This window comes from Daucus carota, chromosome 2, assembly GCF_001625215.2.
Source record: "Daucus carota subsp. sativus chromosome 2, DH1 v3.0, whole genome shotgun sequence".
Taxonomy (NCBI): Eukaryota; Viridiplantae; Streptophyta; class Magnoliopsida; order Apiales; family Apiaceae; genus Daucus; species Daucus carota.
The window spans coordinates 33,876,687-33,900,408 of NC_030382.2; the positions used below are offsets into that span (position 1 = coordinate 33,876,687).

Below are 23,722 nucleotides of genomic sequence, written 5' to 3' on the forward strand. Positions count from 1 at the left end.
ATATAATCTTGGGCCTTTGACATATTTTCCGAAGCAAGTCATCTTCAATAGATTACCCAGAGCAAGTCTTGCGCCTTCTACATATAATCCAGCGTAGGTCTGACCTTCGACATATAACGCAGAGCAAGTATGGCTTTCATTATATGTATACATACATATATAATTAATATATTTTTATATGTAATACAATGCGATTTGAATCGCCGAAAGTAAAGTCGCAAAATGTATCACACCACAAATAATTTAACGGGACCTGTAATTTGTGCTGTTTGATGAACATCCTTATAAAATTTATACCTCAATACCCAAATATTAAAGAGTTAAATGCATTTTGTGTACCTAAACTATGCCTCTTATGCACTTTGTGTACCTAAACTATCAATTGAACACATTGTGTACCTCAACTATATAAATATATGTAATGTGTGTACTACTGTTAATTTTTGTAACGTCCGTTAACTCCTGTTTTGTTTGATTTCTCTTTTCATGTCTTTAGTTAATGCACTTCAAACAACTCTGCTCACACACATCCGCAGTGAACACACGTGAGGTAGTTAGAATTTTTTTTTGCCTCGAATTAAATTAATTAAACAACTTCTATAAATTTTAAGATTTTATATTAAAATCTCATTTACTTTAATATTTTTTAATAATAACAAATAATATAAATTATTTTATTTTAATTATTTCACATATTTTAAAATAATCATCACTCAAAAATAATTCTTATATTTATTTTTACTTTTTAATTTGTATAAAATTCTTAATTTAAATAATCTTCAATCAACTAAAAAAAAGTTATAATTCTTCATTATCTCATATTATTAAAGTAGAAATGTAACATACATAAAATTTGTAAATAGCAATTTATGAGAATCTTGAATAATAACTTTTATATATACAAAAAATTGATATATATATATAAATTATAATTTTATATTTGTCGAATCGTAAAAAATATTCTACATCATCTATTATAATAGTAAATGATATATTCCATTTATAATCTTTTAAAAAATTTTAAAATAATAGTCGATTTGACTTTTTACATATAATTTGAGATGTAAAAAGATAATTCTACACATTATTTTTTATTTAGAAAAATAAAATTTGAAAATAATGTATAGAACTACATTTTTTGCACCTCAAATTATGTGTATAAATTTAAAATCACAATAATTTGAAAATAAAAAGAATAATGTCATATTATTTCTAAAATATAGTAAATACCATCGAAACAAATGTCTTGCAAATTTTATTTAATAATTATTTTACTATTTTAGCTAACCATTTAAACAACCCATTAAAAATGGTTACAAATTTTACATAATCAATATATTATATTATTATAACCAATTATTTTAGTCGATCTCTTTCTCATATATATTACTCCCTCCGTCCCAATCAATTCTATACAGTTTTCCTTTTGGGATGTCCCATTATTTCTATACATTCCCAAAATAGCAACTTTTTATAATATAAAACACCACTCCACCCATTACATTCTCCCACTATCTCCATTCTATAATAATAAAAACACTATTACATCCACTACTTTTCTCCACTACCTCAAATCTATTATTAGAAAATATGTGGGTCCCACCACTTTACCCACTTTCCATCTAACTTTACTCATTTCTTACACTTTTTCTTGCTCTCCGTGTCCAATCCCAATGTATATAATTCATTGGGACAGAGGGAGTACACTAATTAAAACTAAAATATTAAAATTTTGGGCAATCATTATTTGGGTGTACGAGTCTCCTTAATTAATAACATATCTTAGTAAATCTTTTGTTATAATTAAAATATATTAAAACGATTCACAAAAAAAATAAAAAAAAACTTTTTCGTTAAAAAAATCTCTTCAAATCAAATTCTAATTAGTAATTTGACAGATTTAATTATTAAAATTCGTTCATCATGTTAAATAAATAATTTATTTAACACACTAAGAATATACTAGTACAAAAACATTTGTTAACTACTTAAATATCTATTTTAAATAATAAATAATATTATTCAAACATAATTTTATATACATAATAAAATTATATATTAAAATATATGATGAATAAATAAATATTATAAATTTTGACGCGTGTTATAAGTTAGTTAAATATAATAAATAATATGTTCTATAAAAGTTTAAATTTGAATATATAAGAAATTGGATGAGCATGTTAAAAAAAATTTATAATAATTTTTTAATTAATTAATTGAAATATATAAATTAGCCCTATAACAATAATCGTGAAATTACAGCACCAAATAATTAAACTTTTTTTTTTTAAAATAAAAAACTCATGTTCTTCATCTTTTATTATTTTATTATTTCGTTTCTTCCGTCTGAATTGAATGATGCAGGCGAAGAGTTTGGAGAAGTAAAAGAAAGAAAGATACAGGTACACAGAGTTAACAGACGTTTGCTAGAATTAACGGTAGTACACGCATTGCTCAGACTTCAATACTTGGGGTACACAATATGCTCAATTGGAAGTTTAGGTACACAAAGTGCATATAGTGCATACTTCAAGTACACATTCTGCATTTAACTCAATATTAAAATATTAAGGATTTTATAGCCTCAATATCCAAATATTTAAATACCAAGGACACCCATGTACATACATTCACGAGTCGGATATAAGATCTGACAACACCGTTATAAATAAGTTACATAAATAAATAAGTAAATATATCGTTATTTTATTTTGATAGTTCAATTGTGAATATGTAAAAAATTGTTGATCGCTCACGAATAATGATTTTTATCTATGAAAAAGCATGCCAATAATGCATTTGTTCAAAACATATTTCGGAATAATAATAAAATATGGAGAAGTATTAATATTTCATAAAATTGATATAAAAAACAAAAATTACCCCCCAAATTTGACTTTAAATATATGACAAAATCCAAGAAAAGAGAATAATAAGAAAATATTAAAATGAACACGAGGGCTAAAAATACAAACCACAAGCATTAAAAGAAACAACTACTACAGTGTGGAGGAGAGCTCTCCCTGTCTCTCACTCTCCAGATCTGTACCTATCTCCTCGGGAATATCGACAATCGAGAGAACAGCAACAACACCAAGATGTTTTTGTTTGATTGGTTTTATGGGGTGTTAGCATCTCTTGGGCTATGGCAAAAAGAGGCCAAGATCTTGTTTTTAGGCCTTGATAATGCTGGGAAAACAACCCTTCTTCATATGCTCAAAGATGAGGTACCACTTTTCGTGAAATCATTTCTTTGTGTTTGTGTGTGTGTTTGGATAAATGGGTTGTGTTAATTTTGTGTGTATTGATTGTTGATTGTTTTACAGAGGTTAGTTCAGCATCAGCCAACACAACATCCAACATCAGAAGAGCTGAGTATTGGTAAAATCAAGTTTAAGGCTTTTGATTTGGGTGGTCATCAGATTGCTCGGAGAGTTTGGAAAGATTACTATGCCAAGGTCCTCTCTTATATCTATATGTATAATAGCATGTGATTATTTTCTTTTTTATTGGATTCATTTATTTGGGTCATTTGTAGATCTGCTTAATTTTGATTGCACTTATATATGGATAGTATATGGGTTATTTTTGGATGTACAAGGGTTGTGGAAAAAGAATTGTTTTTGCACAGCTTAAATGTTGTTTCTTTTTTCGTCATCAATTGTTTTTAAGAATTTGTATGCCAGTAAGTCCTTTAATATGTGAGAATATGGAAGTTTTGTTGTACTTATGGTGTAAGCACCTTTTTGTTGGAAAAGAGCAATAAATAATTGAGTTATGCGGGACTGACTATTAACAGGAAAACCAATTACTTTGAAGATGTGCCTATTTTGGGCTCTTGAGATATTACTTTGAAAATGTGCCTGTTTTGGCCTCTCGACATGAAACGCTCCGAGACTTAAACTATTATTCTACAAAATTTTCTGATAACCTAATATAATGTACTCTGCCCCTCCCAAGGTCATTGCGCATTCAGAACCTTTGTAAAAATGCCTCCTCTTGTTGGTTTCCTCCTGAACTTTTGGAGAAAACAATGAATATGGCTCAGTTGTGCTAGATTATCATACTTTTGGGATGTTAAGCAGTCGGTGCTAGTAAAGTCAAGATGAAATTTCTTCTACAATATTATCCTCTCCTTTAACCCCACACAAATATTGTGTTTCCAGCTAGTTGTGCCAAAATTCTTTTTGTTTGGGATCATAGTATAGTGTTTACACATGTACACATATAATATTTCACTTTCACATTCCCCTTTTTAGTGGTTTGTGCTTGATTCTATTCTTAAATATTGTTTTACCTGACAGCTATATATTTTGGACTCTCTCAGGCCCGATCTTAATTTAATGCTGTTGTATTACCTTCTTTCTTGTATCCTAGCTTATATCTATTTTGTAGAGTTGCATGAAGCCTATTTAATCAGAAAGGTGGGATTTTTTCCTGTAAAAAATGCATCCTGTTCATTGGAAGAGTCTCATCTTGATTCATGACTAAGATCTTAACAGATTACAATTATATTTACTGCAAGTAGTAATCATATTTATATGAAAAATGGTCATCACGAGGACATCATACTAGTGGGAGCAAAGATCTTGAATTATATAGAATTCAGTGTCTCATTTGCATTGGATTAATGTTCTTGCTATCGTTTATGATGATTGTCTATAATGGGAAAAATGGGCAAGAATTATATGTTGGAATTTGAATAATATTACCTTTGTGGTTGGTGTTTGGTTGAGTTCACTCAAATACTGTAAATAAATTGCAATCTACTTCCAATTTCATTTTATGTTCTTTGTTATAATTATCAAAAACGATGCATATGGTTGACTTTTACGATGGCATATACTTTTGTATAAACTTCTTTGATAATAATTTTCTTTATAAGTCGTTTATTTTCAAAACATGATGCAATTTTGTTTGGCAATATATCAGGTTGATGCTGTAGTTTATCTTGTGGATGCCTATGACAAGGAGAGGTTTGCAGAATCTAAGAAAGAGTTGGATGCTCTCCTTTCAGACGAGTCATTGGCCACTGTCCCATTTCTCATTCTGGGAAACAAAATTGATATCCCGTATGCTGCCTCAGAGGATGAGCTGCGCTTTCATCTTGGCCTGACTGGTGTCACCACCGGAAAGGGTAAGGTGAATCTTGCAGATTCAAGTGTGCGTCCTTTAGAGGTATTCATGTGCAGCATTGTGCGCAAAATGGGTTATGGTGATGGATTCAAATGGGTCTCTCAATACATCAAGTAGAAAATCTGCTGACGAGGAGTTTTATGATGTTATTCTCCTCTGGAAGAAGAGATGAAGTGTTCCAAAGAAGGATTGAAATTCATATTGATTCCCCGGTTTGATTTGGTTTGTAAGTTCTTCTCTTGGATGTTCTTTTGGTCTGCGTGGAAGACCTTTCATTTTATTGTAGTGTAAAATCTTAACTATAGCCTTAAAGCAGTTTCACATGTAATTCAGCTTCTTTGACAGCCTATTTATTATCTTTATCTGTTTGGCAGATGTTCTTTATATGGTAAGTTTAAGGGGTACTGTTTGTATCAGAAATAATTGCAGTTTAGGACCTGATTTTGCAGGTATTATATATTCATACAAGATGGATTTGTTGTAGAGAACTCTGAAATGTTTTGCTCATATTCTGGGTTTTATTGTCAATTCAGAAAGGAAATGCATGAGTTTGATGCTTGAAGAAGTTCCTGAAGTTGTGCTATTTTTGATCACTTGTACCCCAACATGGGGGAAGTTGGAATGTCAATTACGTTATATAATGATAGAAATTGAATTTAGTTGCATCTGTTCAATTAATAACAGAACTTTAACAGTAATTTTGTAGCCTAAAGCATCCTATCACAGTACTCAACAATTGTTTAAATATGTAGATACATTGTTCCACTTCAAGCAGATTGTTTTTATGTGTTGAACTTGAATCCAACAATGCTGAAGTTGAGGAGTTGGTTAACTCAACTCAAAGTTGCTGTAACTAATTGCAACTTGCAGCAGTTGGTTAACTCAAGTCATCTAATCAGTATCTTTTGCAAGATGAATGAATAAACCACAACTTTGATTTCTCATATTCTTTTCTTCTATATCATGAAATAGAAGGATGGGGACTTGATGGAGGAGATGACCATACTGTACCAGGCTAGATCAACACAATTATATCAGATAGAAGTCCGAATTGTCGAGATACTTGCTTCAGATAAATCATTCAGAGAATAAATAGAATTAGCCTGAAGTTGAAGTCTCAGAAAAATTGAAAAATAGGAGTTGGACGGGGGAAGACACCAATTACCCAAATTCATCACATAAGAAACTTTTGCTTAACTTGTGGTACCACAAGCTAAAATTACAGAACTCTCCTTATGTTGAATAATAAGAGTTTCCTAAAGCCTGGAGTCACTTGGAAGTTAGAACAGAATGCTACAATTATGGTTAAAGAAAAAAAACGCTGCACGATCTAGTGTAATCCGTTAAAGTCAAAGATTACTTAACGGCACTGAAATTGTTTTTAAACTTAATCTCGTGATTGTAAGTTTCTAGATGCTTAATTATTTAATTAAAAACTTTTTTCACCCGCTAGGCCAACTGAAAGTTTGATGGAGTAGTGATGAAATAGAATCCTAATAACCGGTACATGGGGCCATTTATATCCATATAAATCAGTTGTTAAATATTAGCAAGTTTAAAGAAGACGATGATAACGACTACATTGACTAACCTTTACAAAATACGACCCGCAAACATTAAACCTTCAAAACCCAACACAAATTCATAACTGGTTAGAGGAATTTACATACATTTGGGGTTGCCTGCATCGACCCAAAGTTCACGCTAGCAAAAGGCATAAAAATATATTTTGTTTTATTCACGGAAAGAACATTTCAAAAAAATAATTCTGAGACCGGCATTCCTCTGTTTTGGTTTTTAGTTATTCATTCTGATAGTTGGGTGTTTTTTGTTGTTGTTTTGTGAGCAGATGATGATGAATCTCGGTGGTTTATGAATAGTTATGGACTGGTTGGTATCCTTGCTTAATGCTGCTGCTTTCTGCTCAATTCTGGTGCTTAATCACTTCTCAGCTGTTTCTGCTAATGCTGAAGGTGAGTCATCTACATCTTAGCAGTGCAATTTTTTATCGCAATTTTGGAATGATAACTTGTTCAAGGTCTGTTAGGCAACTAAGCTTATTAGCTTAACTAGTTAGGTTATCTGTATGCTAGTTTGAATTTCTCATATGCATGCACATATACTTTTATATTCAAATTTTGTGTATTTTCTACAATTTCCGCTCTTGAAACGTAGATTCTATAAGGATTAAGGAGCATATTAAGTAGATACTTTTTTTATAAGTTTTGATTCATAGTTGTTGTCATGCAAAACAAATGTTACGAATTCAGAAGGACTGATTATATACCCTTGAACGTTTGCTAAGTTATGGCTTGTATGACATGTATAATTTTATTTGGCAAACTGAATTATGAATATGTAGTACATGACTACATGGTCATAGAGGTCGCAAAATGAAGTGTTGGAATAACATAGCTTGTGAGTTAAAAAATAAGTTCAACTGAAAGGAACTTTGTAAAACATTTATTTTGTTTGGTGCTTTATTTCCTTGTTATATTGTAGCCTAATGAATTCAGCACAATGTACAATTCAAAACTAGGAGACGCGAGTGATTTGCAGTTTGTTTAGAATTCATTGTAACTAACTAATAATCTGTAAATCCCGTCTGGTGAGGTCAATTGAAGTACGTTTACTTGAAAATTTAGCTTCAGTATTTAAACTGTAATGAGTAAATGGTTTGCTGTACATTTTCACTCTTACTTGATAATTGCTGCTCATAAATCATTTATTTGTATGACTGGTGTTTTTGAATGTGTTTGGCTCCTCTCTATATATCAGGCGATGCTTTGACTGCACTGAAGAACAACTTACACGATCCAAACAATGTTCTGGGAAATTGGAATGCAACCCTTGCGAATCCTTGTGATTGGTTTCATGTTACTTGCAACAACGAGAAAAGTGTTACAAGAGTGTAATCCACCTAATCACTCTCTAATTAACCTACTATGTTTTAATTTTATTTTTTTCTGCTGCATTGCTGCAGTATATAACTAGAAATTTGATTATCTTTGATGCAGAGATCTTGGAAACGTAAACTTATCTGGTCAACTGGTTTCCCAGCTTGATCAGCTTCCAAACTTGCAATACTTGTAAGTCTGATTCTTCTTTTATTGCTTCCATATGTTCCAATAAATATGGGGAAATTAGGGAGGAGGGGAGAATCATACTGTACGACGAGCACTGGTTAGCGGCTGCCGGCTGACTCCCTATATTAATATCAAAGCAATTATTTTAACAGTTAAAAAGATGATTATGATATACATTTTGTTCTCCTGGTACTCTAAGATTTTGAAAGACTTGATAACTTGAAATGATAATTCTTTCCTTATGCAATGTAATTGAGTGACCTCTGAGGGTAAACTTCGGAGAAGATATATAGATAAATATGCAGAAGTTAGAAATGCCCAATGACAAACAACTATAAGAGTTGGTTCTTTTTAGCACCAGAGGTTTTGTATTTTATTGGATAAAACAAAAAAAATAAAATGTGTTAACTGGGAAAAGTATAGGTAATATGCATTAGAAATTGTATTGCATTCTTTTGTCACACATTTTTTGTTATGTGTGTTAAAATGGAACAACTAACTTCTACATGTTATCTTGCACATTTTATCAATAAATTGAGGCGAAAGGACCAACAGCCTTTATTGGCTCACGTCCATTGACCTATAAATTGCAGATGCTGATGTGTTTTCCAATTGCTTGTTTTTATTAACAGGGAAGTCTATAGTAACAACATAAGCGGAAGAATTCCTGCCGAGCTTGGGAACTTAACAAATTTAGTCAGCTTGGATCTTTACCTAAACAATTTAAATGGTCCAATTCCAGACTCCTTGAAGAGGCTTCAGAAATTACGTTTTTTGTATGCAATACACATCTATTAAAATCTCTGTTTTTAATGATTTACTTTATTCAGCTACTACTTGAGTAAGAAGTATGCACTGAATACTTCATTGTCGAACCTATAGAAGATAAACTCCAGAATTTGTTTTTCGACTGACACTTCATTATAATGAGCACTGAGTTGGAGTTGCTCTGAAAATTTAGATGGACAGATAACCATTGCAGTTTTATGAGGCTTTGTAGTGGCTGATCTATTCTTCTCTTTGCAATGACAGGAGGCTGAACAACAACAATTTGTCAGGAACTATTCCTTATTCTTTGACTACAATCTTGTCACTTCAAGTCATGTGAGAACTAACAATCTATTAGTTCTCATAAAGTTTAACCACCTCTATCTCTTTATTTGTATTATATCTATTTCATATTGTGTACACTGTCTACGTCAATTACATTATATCATAAACATAAATAATTATACATTACCATCTGATCATAAAATACAGTGATTTTTCAAACAATAGTTTAACAGGAGCAGCTCCGAGCAATGGATCATTTGCTATATTCACATCAATCAGGCAAATCTCTGTTTAGATTCTTTCCATTTTTAATACACTCTGATATATTTATAGTATGGTGTTAATTTTCCCTTAACATCTTCCAGTTTTGCTGGTAATCAACTGGATGCTCCTGTAGGTTCTCCTCCACCTCCACTTCCTTCATCACCTCCGCTTCCTCCATCAGGACCATCACCTCCAGCTTCTCAAGGTTCGTATAATGGCTTGTGTAGTTGTACATAACTTACCTTGAGTGGTATTAGGAGCATTGCGTTTTGTTGTCTTCTTTCTTTTATTGTAATGCCTATGTTATTGACTACTTGTCTGACTCTGCAACTATTTTTTGGTCTGCCTTATGTAGCTGATACTACCAGAAACGAATTAAAACAATACATGTTTTAATTTAACTAGATGCTATTAGAAACATATTATAGGACAATACATGTTGTAACTTAATATGAAGGCCTATACAGCGGCCTTACCCATGTTTCTCATAAAGAGTCTTTTCTGAAATTTTAAATCAGTCGTGAAGACCTGATTAAATAATGAAGTCCTCAATGTTTTGCTACATATCCCATCCCTTGGGGTTTTCCTCTCCCCTGCAGCCCGGGTTTATAATTATTTAATCACGCTGGAACACATTATCAGAAGCATATGTGTGTTAATTATTAATAAAAATAATAACAATTTATTCAAAAAAAATAATAATAACAATCCATTATTCAACATTTGTGCTTTGTCGAATGCCAGTTGTAGAAACTCAAGGCTAACTATTAGGAATTTGAATAGCTTTAGCAGGCAACTCTAGTACTTTGAGGGGTGTAGAATTCAAGTCTCTTTACATTTTTGGTACCAATGATTAGGCTTGTAAAGGAGTTTGGTGAGTCAATTTTACTACTGTTTTCACATGCCATTTTGTGTTTTAAATTGATTGACAAAGTCATTTCAGATGTCAAAAGAGCAACTGGAGCTATTGCTAGTGGAGTTGCTGTGGGTGCTGCTTTGCTGTTGGCTGGTCCTGTGATTGCACTTCTATGGTGGAGAAGAAAGAAGTTGCAAGATCATTTCTTTGATGTACCAGGTCTGTATATTGTTTAGTAGCTTTTGATCACTGAAGTAGTGCATTGAATTGGAGCATAAAATTACTCACACTTTTAGCCGCTGCAGCTGAAGAAGATCCAAATGTTCATCTTGAACAACTCAAGCGGTTCTCTTTGCATGAACTGCAAGTTGCAACAGATATATTTAGTAGAAAAAATTTTGTGGGTAAAGGTGGTTTTTGCAAAGTTTATAAAGGACGCTTGGCTGATGGGACTCCAGTGGCTGTGAAAAGACTTAAAGATGAGCGGACGCAAGGAGGGGAATTGCAATTTCAAACAGAAGTTGAGATGATTAGCATGGCTGTTCACCGAAATGTACTGCTCCCAAGAGGCTTTTGTATGACACCATCCGAGCGTTTGCTTGTTTATCCATATATGTCTAATGGAAGTGTTGCATCGTGTTTAAGAGGTACCACTCCGTCCACTTTGCAACTTTCAGCTTTTTGAATCCCTTACAGCGTGTGTTATCATATTGAAAGATGTTGGTTTATTGGAAATTTCATCTAGTTCTTATATGTACCGAGTTTTCATGTAATATCAAGACTGAATCTTACATTTTCTTTTATCTGAATCTTACATTCGGACTATATACAGAATACATTTCTGTGTTCGTTATGGAAAAGCGACCACTTGCAAGAAAAAAAATGTAACAAAACAACCGAGGCTGATTCAATGCTAAAAACATGTTTCCAAGTTCTGTCGAAAGTGCCATTCTCATAGCTTATTGGTGCATTACTACAGAGAGAAGTGAGTCACAGCCTCCACTAGATTGGCCAGTAAGGCAGAAAATTGCACTTGGATCTGCGAGAGGACTTGCTTATCTGCATGATCATTGTGACCCTAAAATCATTCACCGTGATGTCAAAGCTGCAAATATTTTATTGGATGAAGAGTTTGAAGCAGTTGTTGGGGACTTTGGGCTGTCTAAACTCATGGACTACAAGAATACTCATATCACTACTGCTGTACGAGGCACTATCGGACACATTGCTCCTGAGTACCTATCTACAGGAAAGTCTTCAGAGAAGACTGATTGTTATGGCTACGGAGTTATGCTGCTTGAGCTCATTACAGGTCAAAGGGCTGTTGATCTTGCTCGGCTTGCCAACGACAATGATGTCATGTTGCTTGAATGGGTAAGCATTTACATATCTTATTCTGCCATGCTTATCTATCATATGTTTTCGTACAACATTGTGTTGCAGGCTGCACCTATGTAGTATCCCATAGACAGTTAGGTAAATTACAGTGTTAACACTCAATATTAATATTGGATTCCTTCTTTTTATGTTCTTCATGTTACAATGCCCTGAAATTCTTGCAGAATTCATAGCTTTAAAATGCTCCAAACAGGGAATAAAAAATAATAATTCCCGTTTCATTTTGGTTGTCCACTTTTGAATTTTGACCGGTCAAATTAACCGAATATATAAATTATACTTAAAATTTCAAAATTCTAAAAAGTTTTATAAACTTTTCATTGGTATATTTTTTATAATTTTTGTGATTATATAATATATATAAATTTCAATCAATTTAACCGCTGAACAACTAATTTGAAACTGGAAGGGAGAGTATGACATAATTCACTATCTTATAAATTTTTCTCAAACCCCAGGTGAAAGTACTTCTGAAAGACAAAAAGCTCGAATTGTTGGTTGACGCAGATCTGCAGGGTAACTATGTTAATGAGCAGGTGGAAGAGTTAATTCAGGTAGCTTTACTTTGCACACAAAATTCGCCAACTGAACGTCCCAAAATGACAGAAGTTGTTAGAATGCTTGAAGGTAATGGGTTGGCTGAGAGGTGGGAAGAATGGCGGGAGGAGATTTTCAGTCAAGAGTTCATCAACACACACAATGCGGATACTAATTGGATCATTCCTGATTCCACTTGCAAAATTTATCCGGATGAATTATCTGGACCCAGATAAGAGTTTTGTTTATCTTTTAGCCTTTGTAAGCTAGCTCAAGCTGTACCGACATTTTAAAGTATCAGTTATAGAGCATTGTTGGTTGAGTTTATAGTTACATGTACTTCCTAAACTTTTGAAAAATAAAAATCATATTTTATCATGATTCAGTGAGCCAAATAGCTAGTTTTGATATCATATTGAAGTTTATAACGAGCTTTTGACTTTAGTGTAATGATCAAATTAAGTTTTTATGCCAAACAAAGGGTTTTGTTAACACAAAACGCTTAACAAAATCAACAAATATCTGAATCTAATTGGGACAAATCATTTAACCGTCAACTATAATTTGATTGTGAGAAAATAACGAACTAAACAAATAGTTATTTTGTTTTTAGAATGCTTAAAACATAGAATCAAATTCTTTAATATATTTTTTTTTTTTGAAGCAAATCAAATTCTTTAATATAAAAAAATATTACAAGGACATTTTGACAATCCAACTTATATAAGGTTTGAGACTAATAACATTGCAATTGACCTTCACATAATCATCATATGTAACCCAACGTTTACAACTATCACTTACATCAAATGATATTAGAGCAACAAATAACCCTAAACTGTGAACAAATTTTTTGTTGGGAAAGATAACTTTTGCGGTATCTATCGTCTCAAAATTGACGTGAGTCTTATAAATACCTAAAATATCATATAAATCATTTTTAAAGAAACTACCGACACCCATACGAATATACACAAAAATTTCAAAATATAACATAACATCCCAAGAATATAACAAGATGAGTATTGAAGATGGCTTAACCGGGGGATATGAATATCTAAAAGATAGAAAAGTGACTGATAAAATTCTATTACGAGAATTGACTCTCAAAATCAGTGTTACAGAAATCAGGAATCGGACCTAATCGGTTGAGCTACCGATTCAGGGATTAATCGGAAATCGGGGATTAATCGGAAGGATTAATCGGAGTGAAAATCAGATTTATTTAAATATTAAAATATTATTTAATATTTATTTATTATTATATTAGTTATTTAGTAACTAATATATTTACTATATTCATAAACTCTATAATTATTCATATTTAAAGTAATATAGTATTTTAATTTTAATAATTTAGCATATATACTTCGATTAATAAATATATATAAGGATTAATCGGATTTCAGAAATTGAATCGGTGGCCGACCTTACAAGGGATTAATCGGAGATTAATCGATTAAATCGGGGATTTTTAGAACACGGCTCAAAATAGAAGAGACACAGACAGAATCCTAACAACTTCAAAATTAATTATTGATAAATTTGAGTTAAATTTACTTTAAGTGGCGTTTCGTCACTTTAACTGGGCATAGATATTAGGGGACAAAATAAGAAAAGTCAGTAGAAGAGTGTAGGGGTGAGCAAAAAACCGAATTGAAACCGAAACCGTAACCGAAACCGGTGAAAACCGATAAAAACCGAACCGCCTAAAACCGAACCGATCCGAAACCGAAAATTTAAAAACCGAACCGATTATAACGGTTGCGGTTCCGGTTTTAGGCCAAAACCGAACCGCAAAAACCCGAACCGAACCGATTATTAAAATAAATATTATTTATATATATATATATGTATATTACACATAATTTATATAAATATTTATATATAACATATAAATGTGATGAACAAAGTAAAATGAGACGGGGGAGGTTACTAGGAAGTGGGGTTGAAATGTGCTGAGGTTGTTTCGTTAAAATTGTTTTATCTGAACTAGTTCTTCCACCGAGCACTTTCTTTTAGTATCACTACAATTGAGTCGCTAATCTACTTCCATCATGATCCCCACATAATATATAAGTTTCATTTGTAATATGATCTTGTTTAAATCCGATAATATAATAATGTGGTTCGTTATTAAATTTGAAGTATATATCGAACCAACATAAGTTATCTACTAATTTAATTTGAAAGTATGTTTCTTATTTTTATTTATTGCGGTTCTAAAACCGAAATCGAACCGTTTGAAACCGAACTGAGGTTTTTTGAAACCGAAACCGATCCGACGGTTCGGTTGAGGTTGCGGTTTTCAATTTTAAAAACCGAACACTTGCGGTTCCGGTTGCGGTTTTACCCTAAAACCGCACCGATCCGCACCGTGCTCTCCCCTAGAAGAGTGAGAAGCGTTTGGACCACGAGAAACGTCACACAGTGGAGTAGCAGCCTAGCAGGCGCGTTCTCGTCTCATCTGTGCATGCATGTCCTAATTCTCTTACAAACGGGTCTAACACGCTTCTCACTCACTATTCTCTTCTCTGCTCTACTTTTCTCCCTCCTGCTCCATTCCTTTATATAACACTACTAGCTCCTACATATAAGCACTCACAGGCCCCCAAAATATAAACACAGTCTACATACTTCACTCTCTATAGCTTGCTCAGCTCCAATCTATACACAACACACTATTCGTGGTTCCACAATCAGGTCTGGAATATTATGGGAAATTTGTCATCTTGTTTTTGTAATTTAAGCATAAATCCTTCCCTCAAAACAGCCAAGCTCATAGATTTTCATGGAAATCTAAAACACATAAATATACCCATCACAGTAGCAGAGCTTATGCTAGAACAACCCGGCCACTTCATTTCCCCAGCAGAGGATCTTCGACGCACTCTTCGTTTTCCTGCGATGAAAGCGGACGAGGAACTCGAGCCCGGCAAGCTCTACGTCTTGGTTCCGACTACTAGGCTTCATTCCAAGGCTTCTGCATCCGAGATAGCAGCTTTGGATTCGGCTCTTCGAAACCGACGTTCGAAAAGGGCGACGGCGAAGGTTTTGCCGACGGTGGTCGTGGAGGAAGAGGGAGAAGGGGAGGAGAGTTGTGCCGGATTGGAGGATTGCCGGTTGGAGAATAAGTGGAGGCCGTCTTTGGAACCTATTTATGAGGCGTCTGACTAAAATTATTAGTGTTGGACTTTAGTAGATTGTTGTAGTTTAGGGCTTGTCAAAGCACGAGTTAGGTTCATCTATAGTGTATTAAATTTTTTGGTTTTTCCCCAATTATTTGATCATGTAATTACATGCTTGTGCTCCGTCCGTCCAATTTTAATTATCATATTTGAATTTGTGCCGATCAAATTGATCAAAATTTGACTGAAATTTATTAATATTTTATCACTTGAAAAAATAAAAAAATATGTGTCATCGGAAATAACTTTTAATCTACTTTAAGATGTAATTTTCATTTTTTTAAAATAATGAAAGAGCGACTTATAACCTTTGCTCATAAGTTAGTCAATTCGACCAACAAAAAAAGAATTGTAACTAAGTAAAAAGGGACGGAAGGAGTATATAAAATTTATATTCTCTCTATTACATCTTGCATTCATTTTTGTATTTCACTTACTTTTTTGGATACATCTTTTTATTGGCAAAATTTATAAATTTGTTTATGTTCAATAAAAGATGATCTTAATATAATACTTAAATATATTTTTATACAGCTTAAATTATGTGAAAATCAGAGTAAAATGTAAAATGAGGTTTTTTTTATATCTTCGAATATCAAATTCAAAACTTAAAATTGTATCTATTTTGAATTAACACAAATATTACTATCCCAGTGTCACACATTTCTATATAATTTTTATGTATTGCTTCTCACACATGTTAAGACTTCTATATAGTATAGTTTGTTATTTAACCATTCAAAGAATAAGATTAGAGTGTAGACGGGTCGAGTACAATCTAATAATTATCACTTTTACAACTAAAATTGTGTTCAAAACAAGAATTATTTAAAGTGCATAAAAGAAACAATGAATAAGAGGTTTTCAAAATTTCGAGGATTGTTTTTGTCGAGTTGAGAATTTTGTATACTGAAAAACCTTCCATGTAAAATTTATTTGGCTGCTTACAAGAAAATTGAAGGGCTAACTTTACAAAATATTGTTTGCTAAACTTTTCAAGGTTGCTCTTCAGTTGTTAGTGTTTTGATACTTTGGAATGAAACTTATAATGTTAACATATTTTGATACATTAGAATGAAACTTATGATGTTAACATATATTGAAGCGGACTAGCTATTTTTTTATACTAGTTCACACATCAGCCTCCTACTCCATTTTTTACTTCCATATTTTAGGAAAATATATGTCCTATATGATAGAAAGAATACTTGCATATTTCTTTTTTGTTTTTGTAGAATTGATTTCGAGATTTTCAATATATGATTAAATTTTTTAATATCTTAGTTTCCAAATTTGTTATTATAATTTTTCGTTTAACCCAGACTGCTGTCGTTTTCTCTTACTTGTTCGATTCTCCGCCAAACTAGAGTTCTGATATCATGTTGAAAATCAATCCATCTAAAAATTTATGGTGTCAGAGATAGAGCATTTATTTCTCATTTGTTGATACTTTAACTAGTCATTCATCTACACTTCACTTTTACAAATTTCATGATTATGAATAACTACAATTTGTCTTCCAATATACACATCCGTCGATAAAACAATTACTATCTAAACTAAATCCTATCAACCACTAAAATTAAAAGTTACTCCCTCTCCCTCTCATTTCTTTATAATTACTATTTTGGTATGTCCCCCTCATTTCTTTACGTTACTATAAATAGTAAGTTTTTCTCATCATTACACCCACTATCTTCCCCCACTATCTCATATTTAACAATAAAAACTACTATTACACCCACTACTTTCCTCCACTATCTCAAATCTATTACTACCTCCATCACAAATTAGATGTCTCCGTTGACTTTGGGCACATAACTTTAAGTGCATTGACCATCTATTTCCGAAATTTATTTTTTTATTTTTACTTTTATAAATGAAAATTTCATATTTTAATTTTTGTTTGCAAAAATAAAATTTTAAAAATAAATCACGTATCTATGCGGTCAATGAACCTTAAAATGTGTGCCCAAAGTCAACGGGGCCATCTAATTTGGGATGGAGGGAGTATTAAATATTGATTGGTCCCACCACTTTACCCACTTTTCATTTAACTTTACTCATTTTTCATACATTGTCTTGGTCTCCGTGTCCCCCTCCAATGTAAACAATTGAGGGGGACGGAGGAGTAATAGTTTTCTTACCATGTCACATCATCCGTTCATGACCTGGCTGATCAATGGATATTGCAAAATGAATATCATTCATTGATCAACTACAAAATAATTATACGAGTTAAAAAATACTAATGTTCTAACTTATCATCAAGTTTGACATACTCTTGACATAATTCTACGATTTTTTTTTTTATAAATCCTTAATGAAAATTATATGTTATTTAGAAGAGGAAAAATAAAAATATTTATGAAACTATTTTTTACCAAAAAACTTTAATATACTTAGCGAACTTTCCGGTCCAAATATATAAAATTGAGTGAGAAGAATGGAGTAACAAGATCCGAATATAATTTATTTTTAAAAATAACATATGCAGACCTATTTCAAAAGTACTGACAACATAGGTATATAATTTATTTAAAAAAAATATCTTGTAAAGAAAAGTTTAAATATCAAAGTTCTACCAGTAAAAAGATATTACGAAAATAAACAGGTTAATATATTTTGAATTATACGTGTACAGAGTCAACTCATCAAATTTAAGACCCATAAATTAATATAATTTGTTTACATAGTCAATCCAATTTAATTCATCGTACGATAAATAATATCGTGTTCAACTCTTGTGAGTTGTCAGTTGCGTTGAAAATATGCTTTGATTTGCTTTGCTTCAGTGAAACCGGAAACGTCAACCAACCCAGCCCATGAGATGAGGGTCTCTATTTCGTGTAAAAATGAAGTCCACTATGCTGAAAGATGAGTGATTGCGTTGGGCCTTTCCGGCATACGAAACCATACTTTTCAACTACCAACTGTATATTCTGTGTATATAATGGGCTCGTTTGCGTAAGATTAAAATAAACCCTTCTTTCTTAAAGTAAAAAAAATAAAGTAGAAGTTCAAAGTTAGTTAAAACTTATAAGTGGTCAAAGTATTTGGAAACAGTAGAAGTCATGAAACAAAAGTTAGGAATCCTAATATTTTATAAGTGTTTCTCGACTTTTTACACAAAAAATACGAATTTTTTACCTGCACCATCTCAAACGAAACAAGTTCACCGTCATATTAGGACTTCTAGATTGTTAACAAGAGCCGAAGTGATCAAAATATTTGAAAAACATGTCGTTTAACAAGCATCAAAGGCTCTTCAGTTCATATACACACACATACCTTGATGTTCGTATCTCTCTTTCTTACATCATTCAAATGAAAAATAAATTAGTTTACCTAGCTAGTTCGTTGAACGGTTCCTTCTTCCTAGTTGACTTGGGTTTGTTATTAGGTATGACTTGCTATTAAACTCTCATCTTTGCCGATGAACATGGACTCGCTCCAAACCGACATCATAAGCTCAACTTGCTCCAAAAACATTATTAACACCGATTAATTGTCATAGTTATATAATGTGTTGAATGTAAACAAGTAATAAGATTAAATGAAAGACTTTTATACTTGTAAAAAGTACAAAATACGCAGCTTTTTAGACGTAATAAGAAAACAGTGGGGTCATTTGGCTGAGTTTAAAATAAGTGTTTTTTTGCTTAAAATAAAGATTGAAATAGAAGTGAGAATCAAGTTAAGACTTATAAGTGATTAAAGTGTTTGGAAAATAAGTAGAAGTCGTGAAACAAAAAAGCTAGCATTCCTAGATTTTTATAAGTACTTTTTAACTTTTTACACAAACGAAACAAATAAGTGTTATTATTTTATAAATCTAGAAGCTGGGCTTAAGGCCTCGTTTGGTAGCCTGTAACCCAACGTAGTAACCCAGAGTTCCATGGAACTTGTCTTAGTTACGGTGTTTGGTTATATGATATTAAAATTAAACAATGTAACCTAGACTTCCATGGAATCTCAATTTCCTGTGAAACGGTGTAACCTAGTTACATAGTTGAAACGTGGTTACTTTGGGTTACACAGTTGTTTACTTTTTATTACTTTTTATTAAAATATTATAATTTTACATATTTAGATATATCATGATCAAATTACAAAATTTAAATTATAAAAAATATATTATATCAAAATTAATTATTTAATAATATAATATTTTCTATTTAGGATCTACTCATATTACATATATCAATTATTACAAATAATATTTTTTTCCTTAATAATATTTACTATATTTTATTATATATGTGTGTTTTACATTAATAATTTATCCATCTTATAAATTTTTTATTTATTTTTCATCTCAAATTTTGAAACATAAATTTTATTATATATTTTATTTATTTTTATTTATTTTTATTTAGATATTACTAATATTATATTAATATATCATCTCATTCAAATAATCTTTTTATATTTTATAAATCTCATTTATTATATTACGCGAACATTCATATTATTTTATGTTTATAATACACTCAAATCATTTTTATTTTATTTATATATTTATAAGGTGTTAATCTGATATTATCTAAATTGTCAAAATTTTATAGTTACATGACCTGTATAAAGTATCAACCAAACACTGTATTTTTGAGTTTCACGGTAGACACACACTGTAACCCAGTTCCACGTAAGCGTGGGTTCCTGTGTAACCATAAATCCGCGGAAACAAACAAGGCCTAAAAACCCAGCTAAACACCCCCTTTATTTTCAACTCTAGAGAGAACACCATGTGTATATGTTTCTGGGAAAAAAACAGATTTTATTTATGCTTTAATATATTATTAACATCTAAACAAAATATTTCTTATAACCTTAAGTGGTTTTGTTATTTCATTTTATTAGTAACAAATACCCAATGAGAAAACAAGATAAGTATCCTATTCAAAATTTCTTTTATCAAATTAAAGATTTTGAAGCGGGATCCGAGAATATGTATATGTATTTCTAGTTGACTAAAATAATATGAAATGTTGATTATTTAAAATGTTGTAGTTTAATTATAGTTAATATACTGAATTACATATAAATTAAAAAATAAATCAGTATGTTAAATATTAATAAACTTTTATAATAAGATAATAATAAAATAGTAGATGATGGATCGAACAACTAATAATGATCATAATATCGTTCGGATTATAATTGTCAAATTATTAATACATTAATAAGTGAAAATATATAAATATGTATGATGGTCAAATTATTAATACATTAGTGAGTGAAATATATAAATACGTATAGACGGATTATAAGAAGTCTCTAAAGGAGGGTGATAAAAAGGGAGGTAGGGAAATAACAAGTATTATATATCTACTCTGATCGACTCGTATAAATAAAATTTTATATGTGCATGTCACTCAATATTGGATCTTATCAATATAAATGATTGGATAAATTGAACATTTTAAATCAATTTCAACTATCCATCAATTTTATTAGTTTCAAAAAAAAAAACTATCCATCAATTTTATCAATCAGATTATATAATTCAGTCTTATAAATTCCACCGTTTATAGACATGTTCTACTATAATTCGACTTAAACTAGGAGACTGATTATTAGTTATATAAATCACATGCGCTATATTGTGTTAGTCTAAGTAAAATGAAAATGTATTTACTATCCCATCCCAAATTTTACATCATTGATATTATTAATTGATTTTTAAAATAATATTATGATTAAAATTAAATAAAAAATCAAAATATATTATCATTTGAAATAATAAATAATGAATATTTTATAAATAACATGCGGTTTCTACCCTAGTTATATTTTAACCAAAAACCCCCTAAAAAAAAATTCTTAAGCAAAATGAATTATTATATACAGATGATATTACTGTGCCACCCGCTTTCTTTGAACATTCCACTACCACCCCAAATTTAATAGAGCGAAGTCAAATATCTCCCAAACGACTCGATCCAAATCCAATTTACCCAATAACTAAATATTTAACAATCCAGCAGCATTAAATAATACTAGATAAATACTCCTTTACAATTTACATATCTATAATTATTCTTGTGTGCCCATCAACCGAAAACACAATCAAGTTGGAACAGTTAAACAAACACAAACTCCCATGTCAATATATGACCAACACAACCTTAGCCCATGCTCTTCACATCTCCTCCTCAAATTTCACTTTCCACAACATGGGAAACCAAATCACATCCCACCACCATTCGCCGCCGTCCACCGGAAAAGTCATTCTCTCCGACGGCACCGTTCACGACTACGAATCACCACTCACGGTGGCGGAGCTAATGCTGGAACACCCGCAGCAAGTAGTGGTGGAGTACAAGCCAACTAGCCATGCAAAACGGCCGTCACCTTTACCGGCCGACGAGAAGCTGGACCCACACAAGATTTACGTCATGTTGCCGGTGAAGAAAGGCAAGCCGGCTTCTTTGGCGTCATTGGAGTCTCGGCAGCTGATTTTTACGGCGAATAATTTGCTGAAGTCGTCGAAATTCTTTTCCAAGACTTCCGGGGTGCTGCCGTTTTTTGTGAAGATTTGTCCGGCGCCGGGGAACTGGGTGGCGGAGAAGAATGCGGTGGTTGTGAAGAAGGGAGGATCGGAGGGAAATGAGTTGCCGGAAAAAGAAGATTATTTCGGTAAGATGCTGGAAGATACGCCGGAGTTGCTGAGCAGACAAGTTTCATGCAAGGGGTGGAAACCTAGTCTGGATACTATTGTGGAAAAAGGAATTAATCCTAGGGTTCGTCATTGGTTGTATTAAAATTAGTACGAGAATTCGGGAATATATTAGTGGTAAAAATTTATGCTCGAATTCTCGGAAAGGCTAGTGTACGTGCGATATGACTGTATGTGTAAGTATTAATGTTGTGAATTAGGCTGGTTTACAGTTGAAAAGATGTGGATCAAGATTTCCTTTCCGCTAGATATGTACTGTTGAAGGTGAAATTGTTTCATGTTGTTTTTGCATGATTTACATTTCTGTGTACTTATTGAACATGTTTTTTATCTGATTGTTCTAATTATACATTTCGATTATGCTGTGATTAGTACTTGCAAGAGCTATGCTTAAATTTATTAACTATTATCCTCGTCTATTTAGATCTAAGATTTTTTTTTATTTGTTTCCAATTTGCTTTTATTTCGAATTTCGACTTGTATTTTCAGGTTGTCTTTTCTCCCTCCATAGTGAGAGTTTTGTTTTTGCTTCTTAATTAATTGTGAGCGGGGAGTCTTGATTTGATAATGAAATTTTATATGGAATCGCAGTTGTGGTCGACTCTATTAGGGCATTTTGAAGAGGGTATCACTAACTCAACGAGGATGCATGAAGCGGTTACTTATATTTGTATATAGGTTATCTTCAAAATATCGTTTAATTGTCTTTTTTCATTCATGAGGACAGACGATTATAATTTATTATTTGTTTGACTCGACATTGGTGTAGATGCCTTATAACTTTTTGTTATTAGATTAACATTTTTTTTCAAAAAAAACTAAAAGACCAATTTCTTTCTAAAAAAAAAACCTTAGAATCCAATTTCTATTTAGACTCTGTAACAATATAATTTTTTATCACTGTTATACTGATAATAAAAATCAAAAAACAAGAAAATCAAAATTATAAATTCAAAATGGTGGGATTATTATTTATTCATGTCAATAGGTACCTACTTTATGCCGAGGGATCAACTAAAAATCTCCGACAACTTGTCTATATTGAATAATTATAGACACATTCTCATGATGTTAAATACTTCCTTTGTGTGCTAATACTTCCTCTGTGTGCTAACTTGTCTCAGGTTTTCTAATGAATTGATAAAATAAATACTGCATACACAAACACTGAAAATAAACCTTAAATATGTTAAACTTTCGATATCTATGGTAGTGAGTTAGCTTTACTGTTTCTGAATGGGAAATTATTTTTATATGGTCCATATTATATTTTCTTCTATTTTATTTTCATAAGAACTATCATATGTCAATTAGTTATATCCATTTCCACGGGGTGTTTGGCTAAACCCGACTTCTGCGTTTATAAGCTATAAGCACTGTTAGTATCGTTTGTGTAAAAAGTCAAGAAGTTTTTATAAGAAACTGAGAATACTAATTTTTATTTCATGGCTTCAATTTCTTTCATAACTTTTTATCACTTTTTAATTACTTTAAAAAAAACATTTAGTTTAAATTTATC

At 31.7% G+C, this 23,722-nt stretch overlaps 3 protein-coding genes across 3 annotated transcripts; all 3 read left to right on the top strand.

Annotated features, from left to right (window-relative positions):
* The first annotated feature begins 2,942 nt into the window (after positions 1–2,942).
* Positions 2,943–5,523, top strand: LOC108210238 (GTP-binding protein SAR1A). The gene is made up of 3 exons (XM_017381537.2): positions 2,943–3,230; positions 3,330–3,461; positions 4,936–5,523. Exons 1-3 carry the CDS (start codon positions 3,102–3,104, stop codon positions 5,254–5,256), a joined length of 582 nt encoding a protein of 193 aa, XP_017237026.1. The 5' UTR covers positions 2,943–3,101; the 3' UTR covers positions 5,257–5,523.
* Positions 5,524–6,663: 1,140 nt separating this feature from the next.
* LOC108207977 (BRASSINOSTEROID INSENSITIVE 1-associated receptor kinase 1) lies at positions 6,664–12,656 on the top strand. Its single transcript, XM_064087208.1, has 11 exons — positions 6,664–7,112; positions 7,918–8,050; positions 8,157–8,228; positions 8,858–9,001; positions 9,258–9,329; positions 9,486–9,557; positions 9,644–9,751; positions 10,496–10,617; positions 10,704–11,045; positions 11,378–11,772; positions 12,255–12,656. Exons 1-11 carry the CDS (start codon positions 7,022–7,024, stop codon positions 12,567–12,569), a joined length of 1,866 nt encoding a protein of 621 aa, XP_063943278.1. The 5' UTR covers positions 6,664–7,021; the 3' UTR covers positions 12,570–12,656.
* A 2,392-nt stretch (positions 12,657–15,048) lies between these two features.
* Positions 15,049–15,510, top strand: LOC108207411 (uncharacterized). Its single transcript, XM_017377860.1, has one exon. It carries the CDS (start codon positions 15,049–15,051, stop codon positions 15,508–15,510), a length of 462 nt encoding a protein of 153 aa, XP_017233349.1.
* The last annotated feature ends 8,212 nt before the right edge of the window (positions 15,511–23,722 follow it).